Source organism: Pholcus phalangioides, unplaced genomic scaffold, assembly GCF_987345545.1.
Source record: "Pholcus phalangioides strain wild (caught in Gottingen) unplaced genomic scaffold, Ppha-v1.0 ptg000011l_1, whole genome shotgun sequence".
In the NCBI taxonomy this organism is placed as follows: Eukaryota; Metazoa; Arthropoda; class Arachnida; order Araneae; family Pholcidae; genus Pholcus; species Pholcus phalangioides.
This window is the reverse complement of record NW_028301604.1, coordinates 40683277-40709769: the sequence shown is the minus strand read 5'-3', so window position 1 is coordinate 40709769 and position 26493 is coordinate 40683277. Positions and strand designations below refer to the sequence as shown.

Below are 26493 nucleotides of genomic sequence, written 5' to 3'. Positions count from 1 at the left end.
TCAAGGTAAAAAACATCTACATTTTTGCTCTTACCCAAAGCCTTAGTCACGTGATCATAGAAGTAAAGGAGGTTAGTTACAGATGACTTCCCCTTCCTGAACCCATGCTGATTATCCGACAATACATTATTCTCGTCGCTCCAAAATTTTCGAGAGGGAGCTCGTCAAACTCACTGGACGATAATTGGACACAGCTTCTCTACTACCCTTCTTAAATATCAGAACAACATTAGCAAGTTACAAATTTTACAAATATTTTCCCTGATAATCTTAACCTCAAAACCTGGTTAATCAATTCAATTTACATTTTATTAATGTCTCATCAAATAGAGGAGTTTCGGATGATGCTCATGAACAATACATTCAAAACATCAATAACTCCATTTTTCTCTTTCCCTCAGATATTGCCGAAGTAAAAAAAATCATAAATAATTTAAAAACTTCAGTTACATCTTCTGATTCAATTAATGGAAAAGTTTGGAAACATATTCCGGATAATGTTCTACATATATTTTCCAGGCTTATCAATGATAGTTTGGAAAATGTAATTTTTCCGGATTTATTAAAACATGCCATCATAACCCCAATCTACAAAGCAGGAGACAAAAATGACTTGAATAATTATAGACCCGTTTCAGTTCTTTATACAGAATTAAAAATTATGGAAACAATTATGAGAGACAGAATTTTTTCATATTTAAATGTGCATAATTTCTTTTCAAAAAACCAACATGGGTTTCTTCCAAATAGAAATACAGAAACTGCACTTCTTGAATTTACTAACTACATTGTTGATAATATAGACAAATCAAAGAAAACAATAGCTATCTTCCTGGATATACGAAAATGTTTCGACAGCATTGACCATAACATTTTACTTAATAAACTCTTCAACTGTATGGAATTAGAGGTAATGCGCATAACCTATTTAAATCATACTTTAAGAACAGGATCCAAAGAGTTAAATGTGGCAAATATATTAGTACTCCGATGTCCATGAAGAAAGGAACTCTTCAAGGATCTACTTTAGGGCCACTATTTTTTACTATATTTATCAATGATTTCTGTAACCTTGATTTATTTGCTAAAATTATAACATTCGCTGATGATACTGCATTACTTTATTCAGCAATAGATCATCAATCTTTAACGAACACCATAAATCATGACTTAATTAAAGTTCGCAATTGGTTTTCTGCAAATAATCTTGAAATTAATGTATCGAAAACAAAATTTATGAGCTTTTCTTTACATAGCAATACAGAAATTAGATACAATATTATTTTTCATAGCCAAAACTGCCCATGTAAGGGGGCCTTCATTAAAGTATCTTGGTGTACATATAGATAACAACCTAAAATGAAAAACACATATAAAACACATGCAATCAAAACTTCTATACACCCTATACAAATTCTATTACCTTAAGCAATATGTAAATCGACCTTTTCTACTGTCATTTTATTATGCCGTTATTCATTCACATATATTATATGGCCTGACTGTATGGGGAAGCGATTACATAAGCACTTTACGCCCCATTATTCAAATGCAAAAAAAAAATAACTAGAGCACTTACTAACGATTATTCCACTCCTTCACACGAACTTTTTCTAAACCTAAATATATATATATATATATATATACACACACACACACACACACACCACCCCTTCGTTATCTATATTTTCACAGATCGATAATTCTTCTACATAAAAATCAACTCGATTTACCTTTCAATACTTCAAGAACATCGAGTAGATTTAGCAATACATTATCTACACCCCTTATTCATAAAACAGTAAAGAGAAATCACTTTACGTTTCTTGTTCCAAAATTGTACAACAATCTGCCATCTGACATTCTTGACTGCACTTCAATATTTGTATTAAAAAAACGTCTCAAACAATATTTGCTCTCTATAAATGATATTGAAAGCTATTTTTAATATGCAATATATTTTTTCCCTATCGAGCTCTCGCAAAAAAAGAAAACACTACCCCATCACTCAAAAATTTCTGAATCGCACCTTCCGTTGTTGCCATTATTTATTTTAATACTAATACTAATTATTTGCTTAATTTATAATTTATTTTATTTATATTAATATAACAAATCACTAATCTTAATTTAAATCAATGTAATATTTTGTGTCTGCGTATATGTGTGTGTATGTATATCATATTCATTAGATGATTTCTCTGTCTTGCGTTTTTTCATTGTTTTTTTTTTAAATTATGATTAGTTTATTATTAATATTTACTCTCTATTCGTGTTTGAAAATTAACTTAATAATAATCGTGTCCACCAGTATGGATCGACAACGATCCCTTGGATGGATTTTCTTCGTTTTGCCAATGTAAGTTTTATGATGTGATGAATAGAATTGAATTGGTAAAGTGAAGTTTCCAATCCTTGAGACAATACCCTCAGCAACACTACTCCTGTATATCTGTGCGACTGGCCCCAATAATTCATTAGCACATTCCCAGAGGGCCCTGGGATAGATATCATCTGGTCTTGGTGCTTTGCTTGCACATACATTTTTTAGTAGATTTAGGACCTCCACGTCTTCCACTTGAATATCGTTGAGGATTTTATTACCCTATGCAACACCCGTATATTGAACATCATTATCTCCATTAAAAACCGATGCGAAAAAGTCATTGAAAGCACTACACATGCCTACATTGCTCTCTAACATAGAGCCTCCTATTGAGAGGGGGCCAACTGTCTCCTCACATCCATTATTGACGTATCGAAAAAATGATTTTGGGTCAGAGATAATGTTATCTGCCAACCTAGATTCAACTTCCTTTTTACTATCCCTTATCGCTCTCTTCAACACTCTTCTTTTATCAGTAAGCAATGATAGGTCACCTCGCCCACTTTTATACTCTCTGAATGTTTTTTCTTTTCAAGATAAAGGTTACGCACGCTATCCGTGAACCATAGAGGGTTCGATGTACAAATACGCTTTTCTCGAACAAAGGGTATGACATCCTGCAAAACAGAGGACAGCTTCGTACTAAATTCTTCCCATTGACTTACCACCCCTACTGATTCCAGCCGGTCTTTGAAAATTTCCGCTAACCTTCCTCTCAAAACATCAAAGTTGGTTCTTCGAAAACTCTCTTCACCAAGATATCACAAATTGGAGGATTTGTCCAAGTAAAGAATGGGGAAGGAGTTGGTCGCTCGAGGGACAACGACATCCATCTTGGCCGCACAAGGCACGACACCAGTTATAAATGTGGTAGCTTTATTCCACGTTAAAAAAAAGAAGAAAGGGAAAGAAAGAAAAATGAAATAAGGGGTGGAGAGAGGAACAGTAGAGAGATGATTGTATAAGAGAGTATTACTATACAGTGCCTATCTTTTCACCCTCACCTACAAACTTGTTTTGTAGTTTTTTTTATTTGTTCTCTTTCTTACTTCTATGTTCAGTATAAAATGGAAGGATCATTTTTGAGAAAGATGCATTGTATATGTGTGTGTGTGGGGGGGGGATGTGTCGTGGAAGAGGGAGAAAAAGCTGAGAAAAACCAACACCATCGTTATCTCAGTTGATCGTTATCTCGTTGAGGTACCACCATAGTGGTGAGAGAACACGGGGGAAAACACACGCAACTTTGTTCCATATGGTTAGAATAAACCTTCACCATGAGGAAAAAAGAGATTGAAAATACAGTCAAAAATAGACTGAATTTACTCCACTGGCGTGTTTGGATGCAATATTACGTCCCTGATCGTAAAGGGGGGGGGGTTAATGAAGCTATATAATATATCAACCCAAAAAATATACAACCACTTATTAAGAGATGGTATTTTTTCTGCCCAAAATTGAATTTTCTGGATGTGATGCCGAAATTAATATTTGGAAAGAAAAGTGATTTGTCTCTTCCGGGAATCGAACCCGGATATTCTTGCATACCAGGCAAGTGCGCTCACTAGGGGGCGATACCAGCTTCAGACACGATTGGGGGACTTTGAATGAACACAAGGGGGCGATGAAAGGACGAGAAGAAAAGATCAGTTTTCGAAAACTCAGACCATTTTCCCAAGGAAGCCTTCGTAAATATTCGTGCCTTGGGCGAAAAAAAAAAACCAAGAATATTGCACACACACGGAAAGTCGTACTTGTTTCATCTTAAGGAAAAAAAAAAAAAGAGGTGAAATGTTTTCCCCCTTTCAATATGCGCTATACATTCCAGATGTACTGTAACTGTAATTGATCAATAAAGCCTACTGTCACAGACTTCAACACCATATGGGGATAAGAGGTCCAACATCTCCCTGCGACTGGTTTTACTAATGACTAAGTCATTATTGGAGCCATGGCCCCCACAAATTTGGGGCTGGGATCATGGTTCTGGTTTGAGGGCCCCGAGACAATTTTTTTTCGTTATAAATTCACGATTTTTCCACGTTATAAATTCACTACAGTGGAGGCCCTCCAAAGAGCCTAGCCTCGGGCCCTGCGGAAGGATTGGGAGGGGGGTGGTGAATGATTTTAGCATCACTGCTCATTCACTTACGGGTATGGTCTTATTTTATGTTGTTTTTTATACATAATGACAGTTATCGTCATCGCCGTATGCAGTGGTTGTCAAACTTTTGTCACCTGCGGCTTCCAGGAAAAGTATAGTAGCTATTGTGCACTCATAAAAAACCCGCTAGTGAATAGACGCAAACATCAATGGTCAACAGCTCGTCGCGATGCTCTTGATAGAGGTTGGTGACTCCCAAGAGCCACGATGCATACTTTGAGGAACACTGCTGTAATGGAAACATTTTGTAATGAATTAGTGCAAGTTAATGAGTTACTTAAACCCAACAACAACATCTGTGTGGAAGTGAGAAAATATGAATTACAGACAACAAATGTTGAATTTTTGTGTCACATCGGAAGTGTTTGCGACAAAACGGGTGATAATCCTTTAGTTGAAACATACAGATAAATTTCAGCCACCTCGTTGGGAAATTTGCCTGTTGTGGCTGTTTATGTTTAAATTTTTAATTTTGATGGTGTCCGAAAGGAAATTAAACTAATGCGGAAGATGTTTGTTGAATCCACACTGTAAGTACAATAATTAGGGATACATAAATTTCGCAAAAAAAAAAATTTAAAATCATAAATTTCGCATTTATTCGCAAAAAAATTTTACTTTTTCACAAAAATAAAAATTTAAAAAATAAATAAAATATATTTAAAAAAATTAGCATATCATAGGTCCTCGGCTAAAACTATTTTTCTGAGGCCCCTTCCCCCACCTTGATAGAAATGCTTACTCTCGATAATTTGAACCATATCTCATTTTCATGAGGCCCCTTTGCACTTGAGGTTTCTGGGCCGTGCTCGGGGACCCATGCATTAAGACGACACTGGTTGTATGTCATGTGTGAAGTCAATTTATTTAACTTCCGCTGTGTCTTCAGCGGAATACTATGCCGTTCATCAATTCCAACATACAGTAGAATCTCGTTTATCCGACCTTCCGTTCTATCCGACGTCCCACCGCAAAAAAAAAACCGATCAAGCACCAACTGTTGATCTTTCAGAATTTCACATAACGACGGAGTTAAGGCTCTAGGAACTCTGCAATTAAATACATTGAGCAACAAGAAGCTACAGGAATCGACATAATCACTCTGCAAAGATGGCGAGATTTGATAGCGAAGAAACGGCACTTGTCAGGAAAGCAGACTATGATCAAAAATTTTTTTAAATCATCACAGGACGGAACTTTTTTAAGTACTGTATTTGACTTAAATATATTCTGTAACTGTAAGTTCATTTTCTCACTTAATTTTTTTTCTGTTGTTTTGCTGTAAACATGATTATTAGGTTCGTAACGTGCAAAATTATAACATAGTTTGACGTTTAATAAGCTTTTCCTTAACACCTCCGTATTATCCGACGTTTTGCCGACCCATTTATGTCGGATAAGCGAGACTCTACTGTACTCATTTGTCAATTTTTTTCCTCGTAAAAATGCCATGGAAATTTGAGAACAAAAGATTTCCAATTCCACTTACTCCACGAAACATGTGCGAATGGAAAGTGATTCTTTCAAATTGTCGATTAGCATAATTTTCCTACAGAAACGAGTCAACTGAACCCGTATTTTAGGAGCTAAAATTTCATTGTCAAAACTTAAGAAACTTATGCTGCAGTAATCGTCTTCATATTTATTGAGAAAAGCAGTAATATATGATATTCGCTCAGATGGATGACACCTTTGAACCACGAATTCAATTAAGACAATTTATTTTAACTCTTTTCTGCTGCTGTGTCTTCAGCGGAATACTATGCCGTTCATCAATTCCAACATACAGTAGAATCTCGTTTATCCGACCTTCCGTTCTATCCGACGTCCCACCGCAAAAAAAGATCAAGTACCAACTGTTGAGTTTTCAGAATTTCACATAACGACGGAGTTAAGGCTCTTGAAACTGCAATTAGATACATTGAGCAACAAGAAGAAGCTACAGGAATCGACATAATGATGCAGTAAAGATGGCGAGATTTGGCAGCCAAGAAACGGCACTCGTCAGAAAAAAGCAGACTACGATCGAAATTTTTTTAAATCATCGAAGGACTGAACTTTTTTAAGTACTGTATTTAACTTCAAAATATTCTGTTACTAAGTTCATTTTCTTACTTAATTTTTTCTGTTGTTTTGCTCTAAACATGATTATTAGGTTCGTAATGTGCAAAATTATAACATAGTTTGACGTTTAATAGGCTTTTCCTTAATACCTCCGTATTATCCGACGTTCTGCAGGCCCGTTTATGTCGGATAAGCGAGACTACTGTACTCATTTGTCAATTTTTTTTTCCGTAAAAATTCTCTTGAAATTTGAGCCCAAAAGATTTCAAATCTACTAACTTACTCCACAAAACATGTGCGAATGGAAAGTGATTCTTTCAAATTGTCGATTAGCATAATTTTCCTACAGAAACGAGTCAACTGAACCCGTATTTTAGGAGCTAGAATTCATTGCCAAAACTTATTTTTAAGAAACTTATGCTGGAGTAATCGTCTTCATATTTATTGAGAAAAGCAGCAATATATGATATTCGCTCAGATGAATGACACCTTTGAACCACGAATTCTGCCTGGTTATTACAGGCGTCGGGAAGAATTTTGCTGCCAGTGATAGCCTACTTATACGGTGGTACTTTTTTTTTCTTTTTTGGTAGCTTGAATATGCACTCCTCATTTTTCTAAAGTGCAAAACAAGTTATCTTCGTCTTGGCCACAACATACTTAAATTCTTTAATGAATGCGACACCCACGAGATTCACTTTATGCGCCCGGCATTGGTAGTGCAAAATGTTGTCACCAACAAGTGTTTTTAATAATTTGAAGCACGCAGTCATGTAACGCGCAGTCTCTGACACTAGATCCTTTATTTTCGTATTTCGTTTCGTATTCTTTTAAGGTGTCAATTATAGCTTAGAAACACGCGGAAGAATTAACAATAAAATTTAAATTATCGAGATTTCGCAGAAAAGTAGTAAAAATTCAAATATTTGCACTTATTCGTCAAAATTGCCAAATTTCGCATTTATTCGTCAAAATTGCCAAATTTCGCATTTATTCATCAAAATTGCCAAATTTCGCATTTATTTCTTGAATTTCGCATTTATTTCGTGAATTTCGCATTTATTTCGTGAATTTCGCATTTATCGCGGTTATTTAGTAAATACGAAATTTACGTATCCCTAACAATAATGTATTATTTTTTCTTCAAAATTTTGATGTTACTTAATCCTATTATATTGACCGATTTTCATGCTTATCAAGAATGTTATTCGTATCTACAGTGATTATGACAATATAGGGATAAAAGAGAAAATTTGGTACTATAGTTGGCGTTTGATGTAACGACCCCTTCGTCCCGTCGAAAATGGACGTTATATTGGGAACAATTATATTGGGAGGGGTGTGGTTCCCCCCAAAATGGAAGAAAATGACTGAAAAAAAGTGGAACAGATCGCTAAATCTATTGTTATATCACTTCGGTCCCCCGCCTCCCGAAGTACATGTGGTGCCCCTCTGAACGATGTTTCTGGCTACGGGCCTGATTGGAAGAGTCGTTATATAAGTGAAACATATATGATGGTCGTTCTATATATATAGGAACTTATCCTACCAATCGTTGTAATAGAATGGTCGCTATAACGTGGGGTTGTTATAACGTCGACTGTATTCCCGAAAACAAGCATCGTTTCTCCTCTGAATATTCCAAGGAATATACAGATATGGGATACACACGCAACTTCACGCGCATTTTCTTCTCGCAATATGGCGTCGATTTCAATAACTAATTTATTTAACGATTAATTTTGATTTTTTTTCATAAACATTATTGTTGAACATTTGGAGTTCAAAGCATTTATAAGTGTTATTTCTAATAAAAATGAATTATTATGTATCATATTTTATTAAATGACCAATTTTGCTTTTATGAGAAAAGTAGGCCACGCGAAGGACACTTAATTCTGACTACGGCGTCTGACTTGAAGTGAATGCACTTAAAATTTGGTAATCAACCCCAGTGGGAATCCTGGTCAGAGTCAAGGGCGGTTCTAGAGCTCGCTGTCGGGAAGGGTGTTTTCACATTGTAGATAGGGTAACCATACTTCCCGCATTGTCCCGTTTTTTCCGGGAAAGTCACGGTCTTCTCTGTCTCGACTTTCTTTGAAAAAATGGCCCGGGTTTTGCGTTTTTTAATCGAAGTTTTCTTGAATTTGTTATTTAATCAGAAACATTGATACAAGTAATTTTCAACGGATTTATTGAAGCAATATTATCATATTCACATTTCGCTTGAGAGGAGGGGTGATCGTCGGCCCCCCCTTCCCCCCCCCCCCCCAATTAAAGATCCGTGGCCTGGTCAGCGTTGATAGTGGTTGTATTCATCCTTTGAAGACGCACCCATATTGTGTTGAAACGCTTTAAGAATTCATTGCTTTCTCATCGTCATTTGCCTTTATCGTTGGTTCCTTCTTTGATTAAAATTGTCTACGCATTTAATTGCAAACGTACAAGATTGGTAAGACAAGATTCCAAATACAAAACTAAAATATTTTTTTGGCAGTATTCTGGTAAAAAACAAAATCAACAAAATAGCTGGGATTCGTGCGCCATCGGAATCGAAGGGAAAAAGTCAATAAAGCAACAACAGATTGCCTGGTAATTTTAGTTGCCGACCCATGCTTAGTGAACACGATTGCGTATCAAGCTCGTTACTACAACATTAATTCCAAGTGGATAGTCACGTGCACAAATCTCTAAAACGCCACTATAAGATCGAAATCACCGAGTAGTTTGCATCAATTACATTTTTTTTTCGGGTTTTTAAATATTTCAAATTGAGAGCCAGGTGCAAGTGGCTTTGTTTGAGCTTGAGTAATGAGGATTGTGTGACGGAATTTTATAATTAATGAAAGTTTATGCATTCACCGGAACTAAACTCATCAACACTTTACTTTATAATCCGTGTGAAAGTAGAATACTCAAGTCCAATATGCGTCGATGGGAATAAATAATTTCGTGTAAAATAAAATTTCCGTAATGTAAGTATGTTCTTATGTGTGTGCTTTGTGAATTATAATTTTATAATTCACCAATTTAATTTTTTTGTTTGTAATGAAGTTTACTGTAATCTTATGATTTTGTTTCCGAATTTAAAATTTTTTTTTCACTACGCTGTTGCAGGAAAACATATTCATGAAAAAATCGAAAATTCGTCACTGTGTTCTTCAATTTTTTATGCGAATTTTTAACGCGACTTCCAGGGGGGGGGGGGGCGGTGAGAAAAGTTTTTTTTGAAAAGGGAGCGATGAGATTTTTTTGAGAAACACTATTGTAGTATATAAGTGGAATGTCCCGTTTTTATCGAAATATGTTGACCTGATACTTTGAAGAATCTGGATCTTCAAGAAATAGCACCCCTTGGTGCTATGACGTTTCACTGGAGGAGATGTTTTGAAATATAAATTAGTAGCAGCGGCAACACTCTTGTATATTGTTATGACGTCGCTAAGGGAAAATATATGAGAAATGTAATAATATATAAAAATACATTAATACTGTTCCCTGATTGCTTTTAATTGGCCACGTATTGTTGAGGTGTCCCGTTTTTTTCGAAAACACGGTCAACATATACACCCTAGCGGTATAAAACGAACTCTGTTACGATGCGTCACTATAAAATATTAATAATATACTAATACTATATCCACCGATTTATTCACTATGGTTGGGATGTCCCGTTTTTTCAAAAATATGGTCAACATATACTCTAACCGTAAAATCTGTTATGACGTCACTATAATATATATTAATACTGCTCTCTGATTGACTAAAAAAAGAGGGGAAAACGACTTGGGCAAAAAACTCGGGATTTTCCGGAAATTTTTAGCAACACCATCTAGCGGCGGAAATGTGCACCAAAGTACCCATAGTGACGCCAACACTACTTATCACTCAGAACTCAATGAAAAAATTTACAAGTGATCATTTCGAAGCTGAAAGAAAATAAGGGTACGAGAAGGTAACTCCTAAAATGTTTAAAATAATTTCCAAATATCATCTTCACGTAATAATGAATATTATCGAATCATCAATACTACATTGACTTCTATCCTGAGTTAAAATATTCCATTTTTCATCCCATCATTAAAACGAGTAATACAAATGATCTCAGAAACTACATATCCATTTCGATTCTTCCGGTTTCCTCAATGGTTATAGAAAAGTGCATGAAAACGCAGTTAATCAGCTATCACAGAATTTTTTTTGTTCCTAACCAGTATGGTTTTCGAAAAATAAAAATACGAAAATGGCAGTAATTGAATTAAATGATTACTTAAATAAAGTATTACTTAAATAAAGACACCGTGGAGAGAGGATGCTGAACAGCTGCGTTATGCACCGCCACACTGGTCCTGCACCGGGTATTATGGTATGGGGCGGTATTGGATATCACTCTCGCACTCCTCTAGTACGCATTGCCGGTACTTTAAAAAGCCAGCGCTACATCTCCGAGGTGTTGGAGCCAGTTGTCCTTCCTTACCTTCAGGGCTTGCCCACAGCCATATTTCAACAGGATAATGCGCGACCACACGTGGCACGCATTGTCCAAAGGTTCTTCGTCAATCGCCAGATTGAATTGCTTCCCTGGCCAGCTCGCTCTCCGGATCTTTCGCCGATAGAAAACATGTGCTCCATGGTTGCTCAACGATTGACCCAGATTACATCCCCAGCTGCCACACCAGATTAACTTTGGCAACGCGTGGAAGCTGCTTGGTCTGCTGTACCCCAAGAACACATCCGAAGTCTCTTTGAATCAATGCCGAGGCGTGTGGCAGCGGTGATCTCCAACAATGGCGGCTACTCTGGCTACTGATTTTGGCAGGAACCACACTTCACAGAAGTCTATAAATTTAATCATTTGATGCTTGGTCAACATGTTATCTACAAAATAAATATTGTTGCGATATCTCTTGTCTTTCTTGGTGTTGCAATTTGGGTGGCCAGCAGTGTAATTTAAAAAGCAAGAATTTATACAGCTGTTCTATATAAACTTATATATATTGCTGATAAAAAATTTCTCAAAGATGTATTTTATACATGGTTTTATTCAATTGTTAATTATGGAATTTGTGCTTGGGAGGAGTATACGATAGCAACATATATCAACTGAACAACACATACAATAGAATGAGATCCCAAATAACAAATTTTTCTGACCCAAATAAAATAGAATGTCATACATTAGACACAATTATATGTACAGGATTTTAAAATGTACATTAATAAATAATAATTGGTTGATAAAAAAGCAAAATAGAAATTCAGCCAGACGTATAAAAATATATCACGTCTACTTCTATACAGATCGAAAAATAATTAACTATTCCCATAGCATTAAAAAAAATGCAATTAATGTTACAAATTCCACAGACGTTCTGGCAATTATGAAAATCTTAAATTATGCAGACATAATAGTGAGATTCATTTACTTTTTTAAAAAAAATGTATTAAAAAACCAAAAAAACATACTGTGATCTCTCACTATTTCCGCCTGAATTTTTCCAGATAAGATTAACAAGCGCAATATTATATTAACTAAAATACCATAGTAGCCAACGCTGCTGCATTGTAACAACTTGTATATGTCTCATCTAGACCTGATGGAAAAATTGCAAAATCCCTACAGGACACAAAATGTGTGTGTTTATTTTTTTTCTTTTTTGTTGATATTGTATTGTTGTGTTATGATGTTCACTGTGTTCTTTGTATTTTTATCTGATTGTGTGTGTATTTGAAATAAAAAGAAATGCACGTAAGGGGAAAAATATTCCATACAAAAAAATTACGGGAAAAACATTGAAATATTAATGAATAATTCATTTAATGTAATGTATTTGAAACTGCGAGAAACGTGTAAAAAATAAACTTACAGGTCTTCTGGACATTCTTCTGGCTTCTCTAATTTTCCACCAGCTCTAACAAAATTCAAAACTTCAACATTGCTTCGAGCAGGATATGGTTGCTGTCCAAGTGTCATGATTTCCCACAAAAGTACTCCGAAAGCCCTACGTTATTCAGAAATGATAAACTTTTTTTGGTGAAAATTGTGTATGGTAAACAAAAATAGAAGAAATAACTGGTAAAATTTGTTGCTTTTAAGTCAAACAAAACTCAGAACGCTGTTCAAAACTATGTTACCTGTTCACCGACCATACCAAAACGTTGATGGTGGATTGACCGTAACAAAAATAGTGGTGGCTATAACGCTAGTGTTCCTGACCGATTCATGAATTATAACTCGTTTATTAGAAAAATTGTTTTTTTGATGAAATCTATATATATATAAACGAGAGATAGAGAAAAATACTTGAGAGAACAATTTATGTACGATTTTGATGCGACAAAACTTTTTCTTTCGACGACATTCGAACATATTGTTTTTCAAGACAACTTTGTTTTATTATTTTGATGGAATTTTTTTCCAATTTTTACGGCATTTTTTTAGTCATTTTTCAAAGTTTTTAGAGCAGCACACTGATTTACATACCAGTTTTCAGTTAGACTTAAGGGTCTATTTTTCCTCAATATCTGTAGATATGTTACCACTAAAGCTCGGAAAGCCGTTAATGTGCACATTACCTAGCTAATCTGCAGATTAACTGATTTGCTTCGTTAACGTACGGAATCAAGAGTTTCCGTATTTTACCTAGGTAATGTGCACATTAACGGCTTCCGTATCGTTAACGTTCAAAAGTTTGTTTCTCTCATTTCCTTTCCCCCTCTCCCTCCACTTTTACACTCGTTGCTATGACAACGAAAGCCTCTTAACCAATGTATCGATGCGCGGACTCGGTAAGGTATGGCTGATTTTCTCGCCAATCTCGCTCTCTCTGAGAAAAATATTTTTTTACGTATAACGTAATGCTTGTAGAAAAAATTGCACAGACAGTTAGTAACAATTAGCTAATGAAAAATAAAAGTCATCGTTGATACTTTCAGAAATCAAAGTACGGTTTTTGAAAAATAAATAACATTATGTTAATTAAAGCGTACAGAAACGTTGCTGTTGTTCCAGCAAAGATCTTATTTTCACTTTAACGAGTGCCTAGTAGGTAATGAGCAGATTACCTAGGTAATTTGAGAAATGAAACAATTTTTGGCACGTTAACGGATCACCCTGGTTAATCTGCACAATACCTGCCAGTATAACTGCCAGTAAATTGAGTATCTGAATATGATAATTTGGGCAGGATTACCTTATACAGGATTTGAAATGGACATTGCATTCCGGGAAAGTACACTGCTGGCCACCGTAAATGCAACACCCTGAAGGAAGCATGCAAATAATATGAAATTTACAACATGCATTAGCGGAGGTGAGATATGCAAATGATTAGAATTTCAGCGCAGACGCACATCACGCGCGCCTGTGGCGCCACTTCAAAGCGCTATTTAAGGCTTGGAGATTTCGACGATTTGAAGTACGGCAATTGTGTTTTTCTTGTGGTTTTTTCAAAAAAACGATCAATTATGCCTCGTAGAAAACAGCGATCATCTTTTCATCAAGTATCCGAGTTCGACAGAGGAAGCATAGTGGCCTACCGAGATTGTGGATTATCTTTCAGGGAAATCGGTAGTCGTGTTGGACGAAACCAAACAACTGTAATGCGGATATGTGATCGTTGGATGCAGGAGGGTACGACGGACCGACGTGTTCGATCGCATCCACCTCAGTGCACCACTTCACGTGATGACAGGCGTATTGTGCGTATGGCAGTGACGGATCGCTCAGCCACATCACGAACCATAGCACAGCACATTCAGTCTGTACCGCATCATCCAGTGTCTGCGCGTACCATTCGACGCCGTTTACAGCAGAGTGGTCTGTCCGCAAGACGTCCATTGCTTCGTCTACCCTTGACGCAGAACCACAGACGTCTCCGCCGCCAATGGTGCGATGAAAGAAGGATGTGGACGGCACATTGGGATGAAATTGTCTTTACTGACGCGTCACGCTTCTGTCTGCAACACCACGATGGTCGGATTCGAGTCTGGAGACACCGTGGAGAGAGGACTGACCGCCACACTGGTCCTGCACCGGGTATTATGGTATGGGGCGGTATTGGATATCACTCTCGCACTCCTCTAGTACGCATTGCCGGTACTTTAAAAAGCCAGCGCTACATCTCCGAGGTGTTGGAGCCAGTTGTCCTTCCTTACCTTCAGGGCTTGCCCACAGCCATATTTCAACAGGATAATGCGCGACCACACGTGGCACGCATTGTCCAAAGGTTCTTTGTCAATCGCCAGATTGAATTGCTTCCCTGGCCAGCTCGCTCTCCGGATCTTTCGCCGATAGAAAACATGTGGTCCATGGTTGCTCAACGATTGACCCAGATTACATCCCCAGCTGCCACACCAGATCAACTTTGGCAACGCGTGGAAGCTGCTTGGTCTGCTGTACCCCAAGAACACATCCGAAGTCTCTTTGAATCAATGCCGAGGCGTGTGGCAGCGGTGATCTCCAACAATGGCGGCTACTCTGGCTACTGATTTTGGCAGGAACCACACTTCACAGAAGTCTATAAATTTAATCATTTGATGCTTGGTCAACATGTTATCTACAAAATAAATATTGTTGCGATATCTCTTGTCTTTCTTGGTGTTGCAATTTGGGTGGCCAGCAGTGTAATTTAAAAAGCAAGAATTTATACAGCTGTTCTATATAAACTTATATATATTGCTGATAAAAAATTTCTCAAAGATGTATTTTATACATGGTTTTATTCAATTGTTAATTATGGAATTTGTGCTTGGGAGGAGTATACGATAGCAACATATATCAACTGAACAACACATACAATAGAATGAGATCCCAAATAACAAATTCTTCTGACCCAAATAAAATAGAATGTCATACATTAGACACAATTATATGTACAGGATTTTAAAATGTACATTAATAAATAATAATTGGTTGATAAAAAAGCAAAATAGAAATTCAGCCAGACGTATAAAAATATATCACGTCTACTTCTATACAGATCGAAAAATAATTAACTATTCCCATAGCATTAAAAAAAATGCAATTAATGTTACAAATTCCACAGACGTTCTGGCAATTATGAAAATCTTAAATTATACAGACATAATAGTAACTGTAATCCTGTATTTTTGATGTAAATATTTTTCCCAGCATCAACCATCTGGTAGAGAATCCTGAAATTCTAATAGAACTTGATAACATAGCTGAAAATCTTTATCAAAAGGCTGACAAGGGCCGCAACTTGAAGAGGGAAGAGAGAGGGGGTCTGGTGACCCTAGCGCTGGACCTGAAGAAACGCTGAATTCACTCTTTTTTCGGGGATGGGGTTGCAAAATGGATACAGACCCTCAAGCGACTGAGTAAATTTTCGTTTCTAATTGCAACCTTGAAAGTGACACAAACGCAGAGAAAATAAGTTAATTGCTAGCAAGAACTTGCGTTAATGTTCAGTTTTGGGATCAGATTTAGATTAAATTCCATAAAGTAAGCCCCGAACCGTCTGAACAGTATGATCCCTCCCCCCCCCCCCGGGCAAAACAATTTTTTTTGAGGCTTCCTTTCCGCATTTGCACCTTGAAGTTCGGAACCACAGAAAACCAACTTCAGCTGACCACCATTATGGCGACGGTGGGGTTCGAACCCGGGACTTCACGACGCGAGTCCGTCGCTATGACCACTCGACCACCACAGCGACTCTGGTCGATAATAATTATAAAATATAATACTCACCAAATTCCATATTTATAGCTTCAGTGGTGTCGGCTCGGCCATGATCGCCCCATGTCTTATGACTCCCCCCCCCCCCCCACACACAGAGGTTGAAATTTTCAAATTCCCTCCTTAGTTTTCTTTGTGCGTGTGTATGTGTCTCTCTCTTTAGGTCATAAAATAAATCTACTGAATAAATTTCATATTTGTAGCATCAGCAGTTTCGCCTCAGCATGATTTCTCTATGCAACTTTTGAACCCCCGCGCCTTAGAACCCACTTAGGGGTCAAATTACGGAAAACCCAAATTATAGCTCCAGCGGTTTCGGCTCGGCGTGATTTCTCTATGTTACCATTGAACACTCTTGCGGAATCGATAGGAAATTGTAGGTCCCGGTCTAGTTAGCCCTCGTGTGCAGAAAATGACCGTGGTGTGGCAATGATTAATGATTCAACTCTACATAATGAAATGAAACTACTGACAAAATTTCATTTTTATAGCTTCAGCAATTTCGGCTCGATGATGATGAATCAGTCAGTCAGTGCGTGCTATTTTATACAGGGCGATTTAAAAAAAATGGGAAAAACTTTAAGAGATGGTATAGTGTACAAAAAAAAAATGCTGCCTCCGTGGTACTTTTGTTTGCAGCTCCGTAAATGAAATGCATCTGTTTTTTTCAGTATTACTGAAGTGCGCCATTATTCAGCACGTTACAACTGTTACAATAGTTGCAAGCTGGAATAACTTCACAGGGCTGGTGTCCGCGCCTTTACTTATCACTGTGACGCAGATTTGCATACGGTTTCTTCTTCCCCAGGTTACATTAGCATGCATGATCAAGGGCGTAAAGTTATTGAAAATGTTGGGGGGGGGGGGCTCAAGCCCCATACAATGGAACCTCGTTTATTCGTCGCGTCGTATAAACGAGGTTTTTAAGCACGTCGCCGAACAGTCGGGTCAAAGCGTCGTATAAATGCAAAAATCGTATAACTGGAAACGTTATCTCTACCTTACTCTTCCGCAAAAATTTCCCTAAGAAAACTAAAAATTATTGTAATTCAAAACCATATTTCATGAAATTATAGCATACCCTTTGTTCGAAAAAAGCGTGTTTGTACATCACACCCTCTATGGTTCACGGATAGCGTGCGGAACCTTTATCTTGAAAAGAAAAAAGCATTCAGGGAGTATAAAAGTGGACGAGGTGACCTATCATTGTTTACTGATAAAAGAAGACTGTTGAAGAAAGCGATAAGGGATAGTAAAAAGCAAGTTGAATCTAGGTTGGCAGATAACATTGGCTCTGACCCAAAATCATTTTTTCGATACGTCAATAATGGATGTAAGGGGACAGTTGGCCCCCTCTCGATAGGAGGCTCAAAAGTAGAGAGCAATGTAGGCATGTGTAGTGCTTTCAATGACTTTTTCGCGTCGGTTTTTAATGGAGATAATGATATTCGATATACGGGTGTTGCATGGGGTAATAAAACGCTCAACGATATTCAAGTGGAAGACGTGGAGGTCCTAAATCTTCTAAGAAATGTATGTGCAAGCAAAGCACCAGGACCAGATGATATCTATCCCAGGGTTCTCAGGGAAGGTGCTAATGAATTGTTGTGGCCAGTCGCACAGATATACAGGAGTAGTGTTGCTGAGGGTATCGTCCCGAGAGATTGGAAACTGGCTAACGTTGTGCCGATATTTAAGAAGGGTAGTAGAGAAGTGGTGTTTAATTATCATCCAGTGAGTTTGACGAGCTCCCTCTCGAAAATTTTGGAAATTATCATCAAAAGGCAGTTTGTGAAGTGGATAGACGAGAATAATGTATTGTCGGATAATCAGCATGGGTTCAGGAAGAGGAAGTCATGTGTAACTAACCTCCTTTGCTTCTATGATTACGTGACTAAGGCTTTGGGTAAGAGCAAAAATGTCGACGTTGTTTACCTTGATTTCCAGAAGGCATTCGATCGGGTCCAACATGGCAAACTCTTGAAGCGTTTACACGAGATTGGAATAGGGGGCAACTTGCTGAATTGGATAGAATCGTGGTTAAGAGATAGGTCGCAACGAGTTATGGTGAACGGGGAATTCTCTGGTTGGACAGACGTCACAAGTGGAGTTCCTCAGGGAAGTGTCCTTGGCCCCATGCTTTTTTCATATTTATCGACAAACTCGATCAGGGTATCGATGGAATTACTAGCAAATTCGCAGATGATGTGAAGCTAATGGGGGTAATCGGAAATGAAAGCGATAGGGAGTTGCTCCAGACCAACTTAAACAAGATTGCAGCATGGGCAAATGAATGGAGCATGACGTTTAGCGTAGATAAGTGCATGGTCGCTCATTTTGGTTCGAAGAACCCACGGTTCTCTTACGAGTTGAATGGTGTCACTATCCCGGATGCAACTAGAGTCACCGATTTGGGAATTCTCATTGACGAGCGACTTAAGTTTTCTGAACATTGTTCAGCGGTTGTCAAAAAAGCGAATAGAATGCTTGGTCTCATTTTCAAAAAGGTCTCTTCGCGTTCTCCTAAAGTCATTCTTCCGCTTTTTCGAGGCTTAGTTCGTCCTGGGCTGGAGTATGCTGTTAGGTTTTGGAGACCATACCTACAGAGGGACATAGACTTGGTTGAAGGGGTGCAGAGAAGAGCTACGCGTGTCCTTATTGGCACACAGGGCTTGAGTTATGAAGAAAGACTTCATTTTTTGAATATGTTTACATTGGATGAACGCAGGTGTCGAGGAGATATGATCGAAGTGTTCAAAATTTTCAATGGGATGGATAGGATGGACCATGAACTTTTAGTGCACCGCCAATCGACTGCTTTTACAAGGGGACACCAGTATCGATTGGTGAGGGACAATGCAAGGTTATGGTGTCGCAGGGAATTTTTCTCCAATAGGGTTGTTAATAAATGGAATAGCTTACCCCCGGAGGTAGTAAATTGTAACACAATTGACACGTTTAAAAAGAAATACGATAAACATGTTGGGGTAAATCGAGAAGCTATCCATTCTTAGAATAAGACAACCATAAGTATTCTTTATGGGCATTGTATAATATTTTATCATGTGTATATATTGTTTGTAATTTGTGTTAATTGCATTTTTAATTGGGTTGCTGTATTTTTGAAACATATGACAACCATATTTTTATGGGCATCTTTTTATCAGCCACCTCGTTGGGCATTTTGCCTGTTGTGGCGTTGTATTTGTATTTATTTGTATAAATTGAAATCAAGAAAAAATTATATTACAAAAAAAAATTACTCGAAATACAGCACTAAGATTGACATAACATTACTGTTTCATAAACCTCAAGCACTCTTGTGATGTTCCTTTCAAGATTTGAAATACAAAAATGCGTTATTTATAAACTTAAACAAAAAATTCGTCTGTGTTGTTCGATTTCTATATTCAAGAAAAAAGTCAATAAAGCATAGAGTTCAGCTCTTTTGAAAAAAATCAGTTCTGCTTTAAAGAACTGTTTTTGCGTGCATCTACGGTCAACAATCAACCTCCGTTAGCAGTCAGTTCATTTCGGAACTTGCAACAGATATTGTTGAAGCCACCTCCATTCCGTGGTCACATCCGCAGGAACACTTTGAAAATGATTATAATTTTTTTCAAGAACTTTTAAAGACTTGAAAATGGACTTTTTCTCCAAGGATTTTCAAGGAGGGTACGAACCCTGTCCCTATATATCAGGGCTTGACAAATCTCGGGCTCCAGGTCACCATGGCGACTAGAAAATCGGTATCGGCACCAAACATTTTCTGCATGCATGTGATTGCTAGAGTGGAATCATAGGATGACGAAAACAGTGTGGCTTTCAACATGGGAGGGGGGGGGGGTCTCCGTAAGTCCTGAAAAAATCTAAAAAACATCATTTCGGACCGTTTTTCTTCAGCAAAAACCATGCTTGGCTCTTCAGGAATATGGCTGTTTCCTACATAGTTTTTGATTTGTCAAGATCGGCTATATTCAAATGACATCAAAACAGGAATCATTCAATGTTTTAAAACAGTATTGAAATTTATACTCGATGAAAAATTCAAAAAGCATGGTCATATAGGCTTATGCAGCCAGAGCCGCTATCCTATAAAATGTTTGACAAATGATTTTACTTCATGTTCATTTCCTTTTCTCTTTAGAGGTGTGGGGGGGGGGGGTGAAGAGGACAAAATCACTGAAAATATTACGATTTGATATTTTGTTTTTTTGTTGGTCGGCATTTCTTCGAGCAGAAATACTTAATTTCGTTTCATTTGTGTTCAATAATGTGCATTTCAATATAGTACAGGAGTACCGTATTTGATTTGCAAAAAATTCAATATAAACAAACAAAACAAAAATATTAAAATGTCTGAGTGAGTACAGTGTTTAAAGAGGAAAAATGCAACACCATACTGAGCTTTCACGTATTAATAATGAGAAAATTATTATTGCGTAATTAATGACAAAAGTTCGGTGTAGATAATATCTGATATGGTGATAATCTCATTATGAAATCAATGATGCAATAATTTTATTGCATCAATTAAAAAAATGTGAAGGAAGAGCAACTTTTTTGCGCATTAACCCTATATAGTCCCGTTGATTTTGGAATAGACATGGTAAATGGTCAAAAAACACAAACAGGTTTTTTGGTATTTCAGAAAGTACATCCTTTAGTGTCATTTCAGTACAAGGTACAGCTATATAAGTACAATAATTTTTATCTATCTAGAAAAAGCTGATTCCTTGTTGGTTGAATTTGGAAAAATCCCTTCTCAGTGAGTCTATATTACAATATTGATCTAATGTCATATTTATAGCTTCAGCTGTTTCGGCTCGGCATGATTTCAACGTTGACCCCCCCCCCTCCCCTCTTATGACGCCCTTAGGTTGTCGAATATGGAAAAACCATTTCTTAGTGAGTAGTGAGTCTTTACGTCGTGAAAAAAACTATTCACAAAATTTGATATTTACAGCTTCAGCGGTTTTGGCTCGGCGATGATGAATCAGTCAGGACATGTTATTTTATATACAGTACTGGGGCTCTGCCCCCCTACCACCTTTGGCGGTCAACCCCCCCCCCCCTTTTTCTCTTCATAACATATCTTGTTTATTTCGTTCCACTTCATCAGCGTGCTATGGAAAGGGACACGTGAAAGTACCAGCTCACAGAAGAAGCGAATTTTATAATAATAAAGCAACAAAAAACAAATGTGATTCATCAAGTAACCCCAGAAAACTTCCCCCATGGGGGTCCCCAAACTCCAATTCGTTGAATTGTAGTGGGGGCCCTGACTGGATTTATCTCGGGCTACCGATGTGTTGCAAATTTTACAATGTTAAACAACAAAAATCAATGAGATTCATCCAGGAACACCCGAAATGAAACCTGTCAACTTTTCCATGGGGGCCCCGACCTGAAGGCTTGTCGGACATACCCCTTGTGAGTGGCCACGAAAATTTTTAATTTTTATCAATTTTAAAACGAATAAAATCCAGGGCCCACATCCAATAACGGGGACCCAATACGCAGATTTTTAGTGGGGCATCCAGACACTGGATTTATCTCGGGCTTCCGCTGTTGAAAATTCTACAATGTTAAACGACAGAAAAGAATGAGATTCATCCAGTGCCCCCAAAATGAAACGAGACCCCCTGACTCGGAAGCCAATCGGGCATCTCCCTGTGAGGGCCACTGCAAATATTCATTTTACCAACGAATAAAATCCACCCCCCCCCAGACTGGATATACCTTGGGCTTCCACTATCGCAAGGACCCCTGGAAATGAAACCTTTTAACTTCCCCATGAAGGTATATGTGCAATCCCCCGGGTACCCCGACCCTGTATGTTGGGAGCACTGGTGATATATGTATATTTTACGTATACATACCTCTCGGCATGACCCCCACGAGGGCAGGGCTGACAGGGACCGGAACGTTTCTTATCGCTTTTTGATATTTTCACACTATAAATTAAGTACAGAGGGGCCCGTGAAAAAGCTGGTTTGGGGGCCCGCCATCCATTTCAGCTTAGGGGACCTGCTGTAGGATGTGGGAAACTCGGGGTACATGCACATTACTTGGTCCCGATGTGTCAAATGGGTCCCGATATATGCAAGAGTTAAATGAAAACTTGACCCCAAAATCGTAACCGACTTCCGTAACACAAAAACGTAACAGACTTCCATCACTCAAAAAACGTCACCGACTCCCGTAATAAAAAAATCGTCACTAATTTCCGTTGCATAGGAAGTATATATATACGTATATAGTAAATATAGAGTACATATAGATACGCACTAAGGCGGAATTTCTGAAAGTTCATCACGTGAAATCGCGGGTAACAGCTAGTTCAGCATAAAAAAAAGTCCATTGGTTACTGATGATTAGCGATGTTTTTTATAATATGAAAGTGATAACAGGAGATGATTTTAAGCATTTTTAGGAAGTTAATTCATCGCGTATCCACTTACTTTATTATCTTTTAATTCTGTTATTATCCCTTTTAACATTTCATTAGAAGTTTCTGAGTAAAACAGAGTTAATGGAATTTTGTTGAATATACTATCTTGTATTGGGCAACAGCAATTTGTAATTTATACAAATACAAGGCCACAACAGGCAAAATGCCCAGCGAGGTGGCTGAGAAAAACATGCCCACAATAAATATGGATGTCATATATTTAAAAAATACAGCAACCCGAATCCGTATCATCTGAATTTCTTCTCATAAAGTCATTATTTAAACTTTCCGCCATATCTTTAGGACATGGTACTTACTCACTCAATAGATCACTCACTCACTAGATCGCTCACTCACTTAGCAGCTCGCTCACTCACTCACGGACTGACTTACTCGCTCATTGAATCAGTAACCCACTCGCTCACTGAATCACTCGGTCACTCAGTCACTCACTGGGTCACTCACTCAGTAACTCAATCGCTCATTCCCTCGCTAACTGACTCGCATTGAACTGTCGTCGGTGAATTGTTGGTCGGTGAATTTTCCTAGCGGTGAATTGCATGGCGGTGAATTGTTGGTCGGTGAATTTTCCTAGCGGTGAATTGCATGGCGGTGAATTGTTGTCGGTGAATTTTCCGGCGGTGATTGTTGGCGGTGAATTTTCCGTAAACCCTGGTAGTGTATAGTTTGGCCAAGCAGCGAACAGGATGGAATCGCACTACAAATTTTCGCAATATGGACGTAAACAGAACTCGACTAACTTTCAACTTTCAACATCGTAGATCATGGTGATATCAATAGAGTCGTACATGATTTGGAAGAACAACTGACATACAGTAACCTGCATGAATACATTATTAAAACAGATGCAAATGGAAATCAACTCGTATTGATTTGCACAGATCCACTAGCAGCAAAAATTATAAGTTCGGAGGTTACCAATAACTTCAAACTTAAATTTCACTTAGAAATAACCAGAGACATAAGATATAAATTTTAGAAAAAAGAAGGGCACGCATCATCGAAATCAGTGTGTCCAAAAACGCAATTTCACTGAAAATTCAAATTAATCCTGAATAAAAAACAATTTCAAGCTAAAATTTAACGCAAAATTCATCTACTGCACACTAAAACTATGTCTCAGCAAAGTCTTAAGGAGCCCATCAAACTTTTACAGTATAACGCTGACCGTGCACAGGACACAAAACCGAATCGTTCGTAACAATGGCCGGAAAAGAAGGAATTGATTTCATAATGCTGCAAGAGCCGTGCACCAAAAACGGACAACTGCACGGTCTTCCACCGCACTGGAATAGATGGTCATCCACCAACAATAAAGCTGCAATAGTATGTACAAATTCCAACATTCATCCAGCCACAGTATGCAATACAACTTCCACCACAGCTATTAGAGTATGTCTGAATAACAGTGATCTCATTATCATCTCGGCATACTCTTCCCCGTACATAAACTTATCTTCTACAATTGATGAAATTGAAAGAACAATAAAGAGCAACAAACAAATACCTATATTGATTAGATCGGATCTGAATGATCATCACTCGTTATGGGGCTACAGAGATGAAGATTCCAGAGGAAGAACAATTTTACAATTTCTACAAAAGAATCATCTCATACTACTCAATCAAGATCTACAAACTCCAACGCATGTGCACGGAAAGTCTAAAGGATGGCCTGATCTTTCCTTTTGCAATTCTCCAACGTTTTCGGCTTCTACTTCGTGGGAAATAAGTGACAAAGACAACTTGTGGGCCAACATAAGTACATTCGAATCAGCATTTCCGAGAGCATTTGTGTTTCATCTTATCCCCGATATCACGTAACAGAGAGAAATTTAAGGTTGCTTTGCAAAGAGCTGCAAGAACCTCTAAACAATTTATTGAACGAGCTGAAACATCAAGATACATATAATAATAAAGGATCACTAACCTCAGTAGAGAAAATCTTGGATCTTTTAACGACTGCATACAGTAATACTTTCACTTTAAACGTTCCCAAAACTATTTCCAAATTATCATGGTGAAATGAACATTTGACTAAAGAAAAGCGGAAACTTCGTGCAATGGAAAGAAAAATAAATTACGTAAAAGAAGATGACAGACCAGGATATATACTAGAATTTAAGAAAAAGCGTGATATTTTCAAGAAACTAATTAGAAGCACTAAGAAAAAACAATGGTATGAATATTGCAGCCGAATGAAAGAACCTTACGGGAATTGCTTTAAAACAACGAAGAGCAACAAATATTTCCCGCCGCAGCTCCTTCATTTGCAAGATAACCAAAAAATAGATATTGTGCAAGCAGCTGGACGTCAATTAAATCTTATTTATCCAGATCCGATCCAGAACACCGATCTCCAATCTCGTGACATTCCACTGCACACAAGAGATAAGACTATCACACACATGGAGATAACGAGAATCATTAAAAAGTTAAACAATAGACAGGCACCAGGTATGGATGGAATTTGTAACAGAACTATCAAAAAACTTCATTGTAAGTTCCCTTCTATATTCTGTATCTTGTTCAATAAATGCCTGAACATTGGAACCTTTCCGGAACATTTCAAAAATGGCATGCTATTATTATTCCTGAAACAAGGGAGGAAGCCCGAAGACCTTGACTCTTACAGACCCATAACATTATTACCGAATGTTGGGAAAATATTTGAACGTATACTCATAAATAGAATGGATTATTTCTTAAACAAACAGAATTGGTTCCATCCGGTACAGTTTGGATTTAGAAAAGGGAAATCGAAAGAAAAAGCAATAGACAACATGATGCAAGAATTGAAACGACAAAAAGAAAAGAGTAATTTCTCTGCTGTGATCCTTCTCGATATCAAGTCAGCACTCGATAATCTTCGTTATGAGCTCATATATAATAGGCTATCGTCAATTTCAACAATACCTGATAATTTACTTAAAAGTACTTCTAATAGTTTGGAAAAAAGAAGTATATCTATCATGACAGATAGAGGGCCTGCAACAAAGACACAGAAACAGGGAGGCCCTCAGGGCTCCTGTAGTGGTCCTTTCTGTTGGAATGTGATTATTGACGACATTTTCAAACATCATTGGCAAGACGATGTATGCCTGCAAGCATATGCTGGTGATATCATTCTTATAGTATGAAGCAACACATCAAAATCCATCAATGAAACTGCAACCCGATGTCTAAAAGAAATAGATGAATGGCTTGAAATTAATCACCTGCAACTTGAAACCAACAAGATTGCATATTTCTGGCCTTATAGAAAGAAAGGACGCCTGAAAATCCCACACATCAAAAGAACACGGAACTTTAAATATCTGGGGATCAATTTTGACGAAAAATTTAACTGGATCTACCACATTGACCAACAAGTACTTAAAGCTCATAAAACACTCCAGTCTTTCTATAGGATTGGGGGAGTAAGTGGGGTATTAACAGCCTATTCAGAAATATCTATTATCGAACCATCACATCATCCCCCAATTATCCTATGGATCGAGTATTTGGTTTGCAAACCCCACCTGCAGAATGAAACGCAAGATGCTGACAGCTCAAAGGCAATACTTACTTTTTGCATATAATACTACGCCAACTAATGTGTTACAACTTTCCACTAGAAATTTCCTTTGGACTTCAAATAGAAGTTATATCGAAAAGAAGCCGACTCCTTCTATTAAGACACAATGTCATATGTAACGATTTCA

The 26493-nt window shown here is 37.6% G+C and overlaps 1 protein-coding gene across 5 annotated transcripts in view; it reads right to left on the bottom strand.

Moving 5' to 3' along the window:
• sev (receptor protein-tyrosine kinase sevenless) overlaps positions 1-26493 on the bottom strand; it is a 1896734-nt gene that overhangs the window by 104709 nt on the left and 1765532 nt on the right. For all 5 annotated transcript variants that reach the window (XM_089239534.1, XM_089239532.1, XM_089239533.1 and 2 more), the window contains one exon: positions 12482-12616. In XM_089239534.1, coding sequence (XP_089095660.1) covers positions 12482-12616 — 135 coding nt within the window. The remainder of the gene's footprint in view (positions 1-12481; positions 12617-26493) is intronic.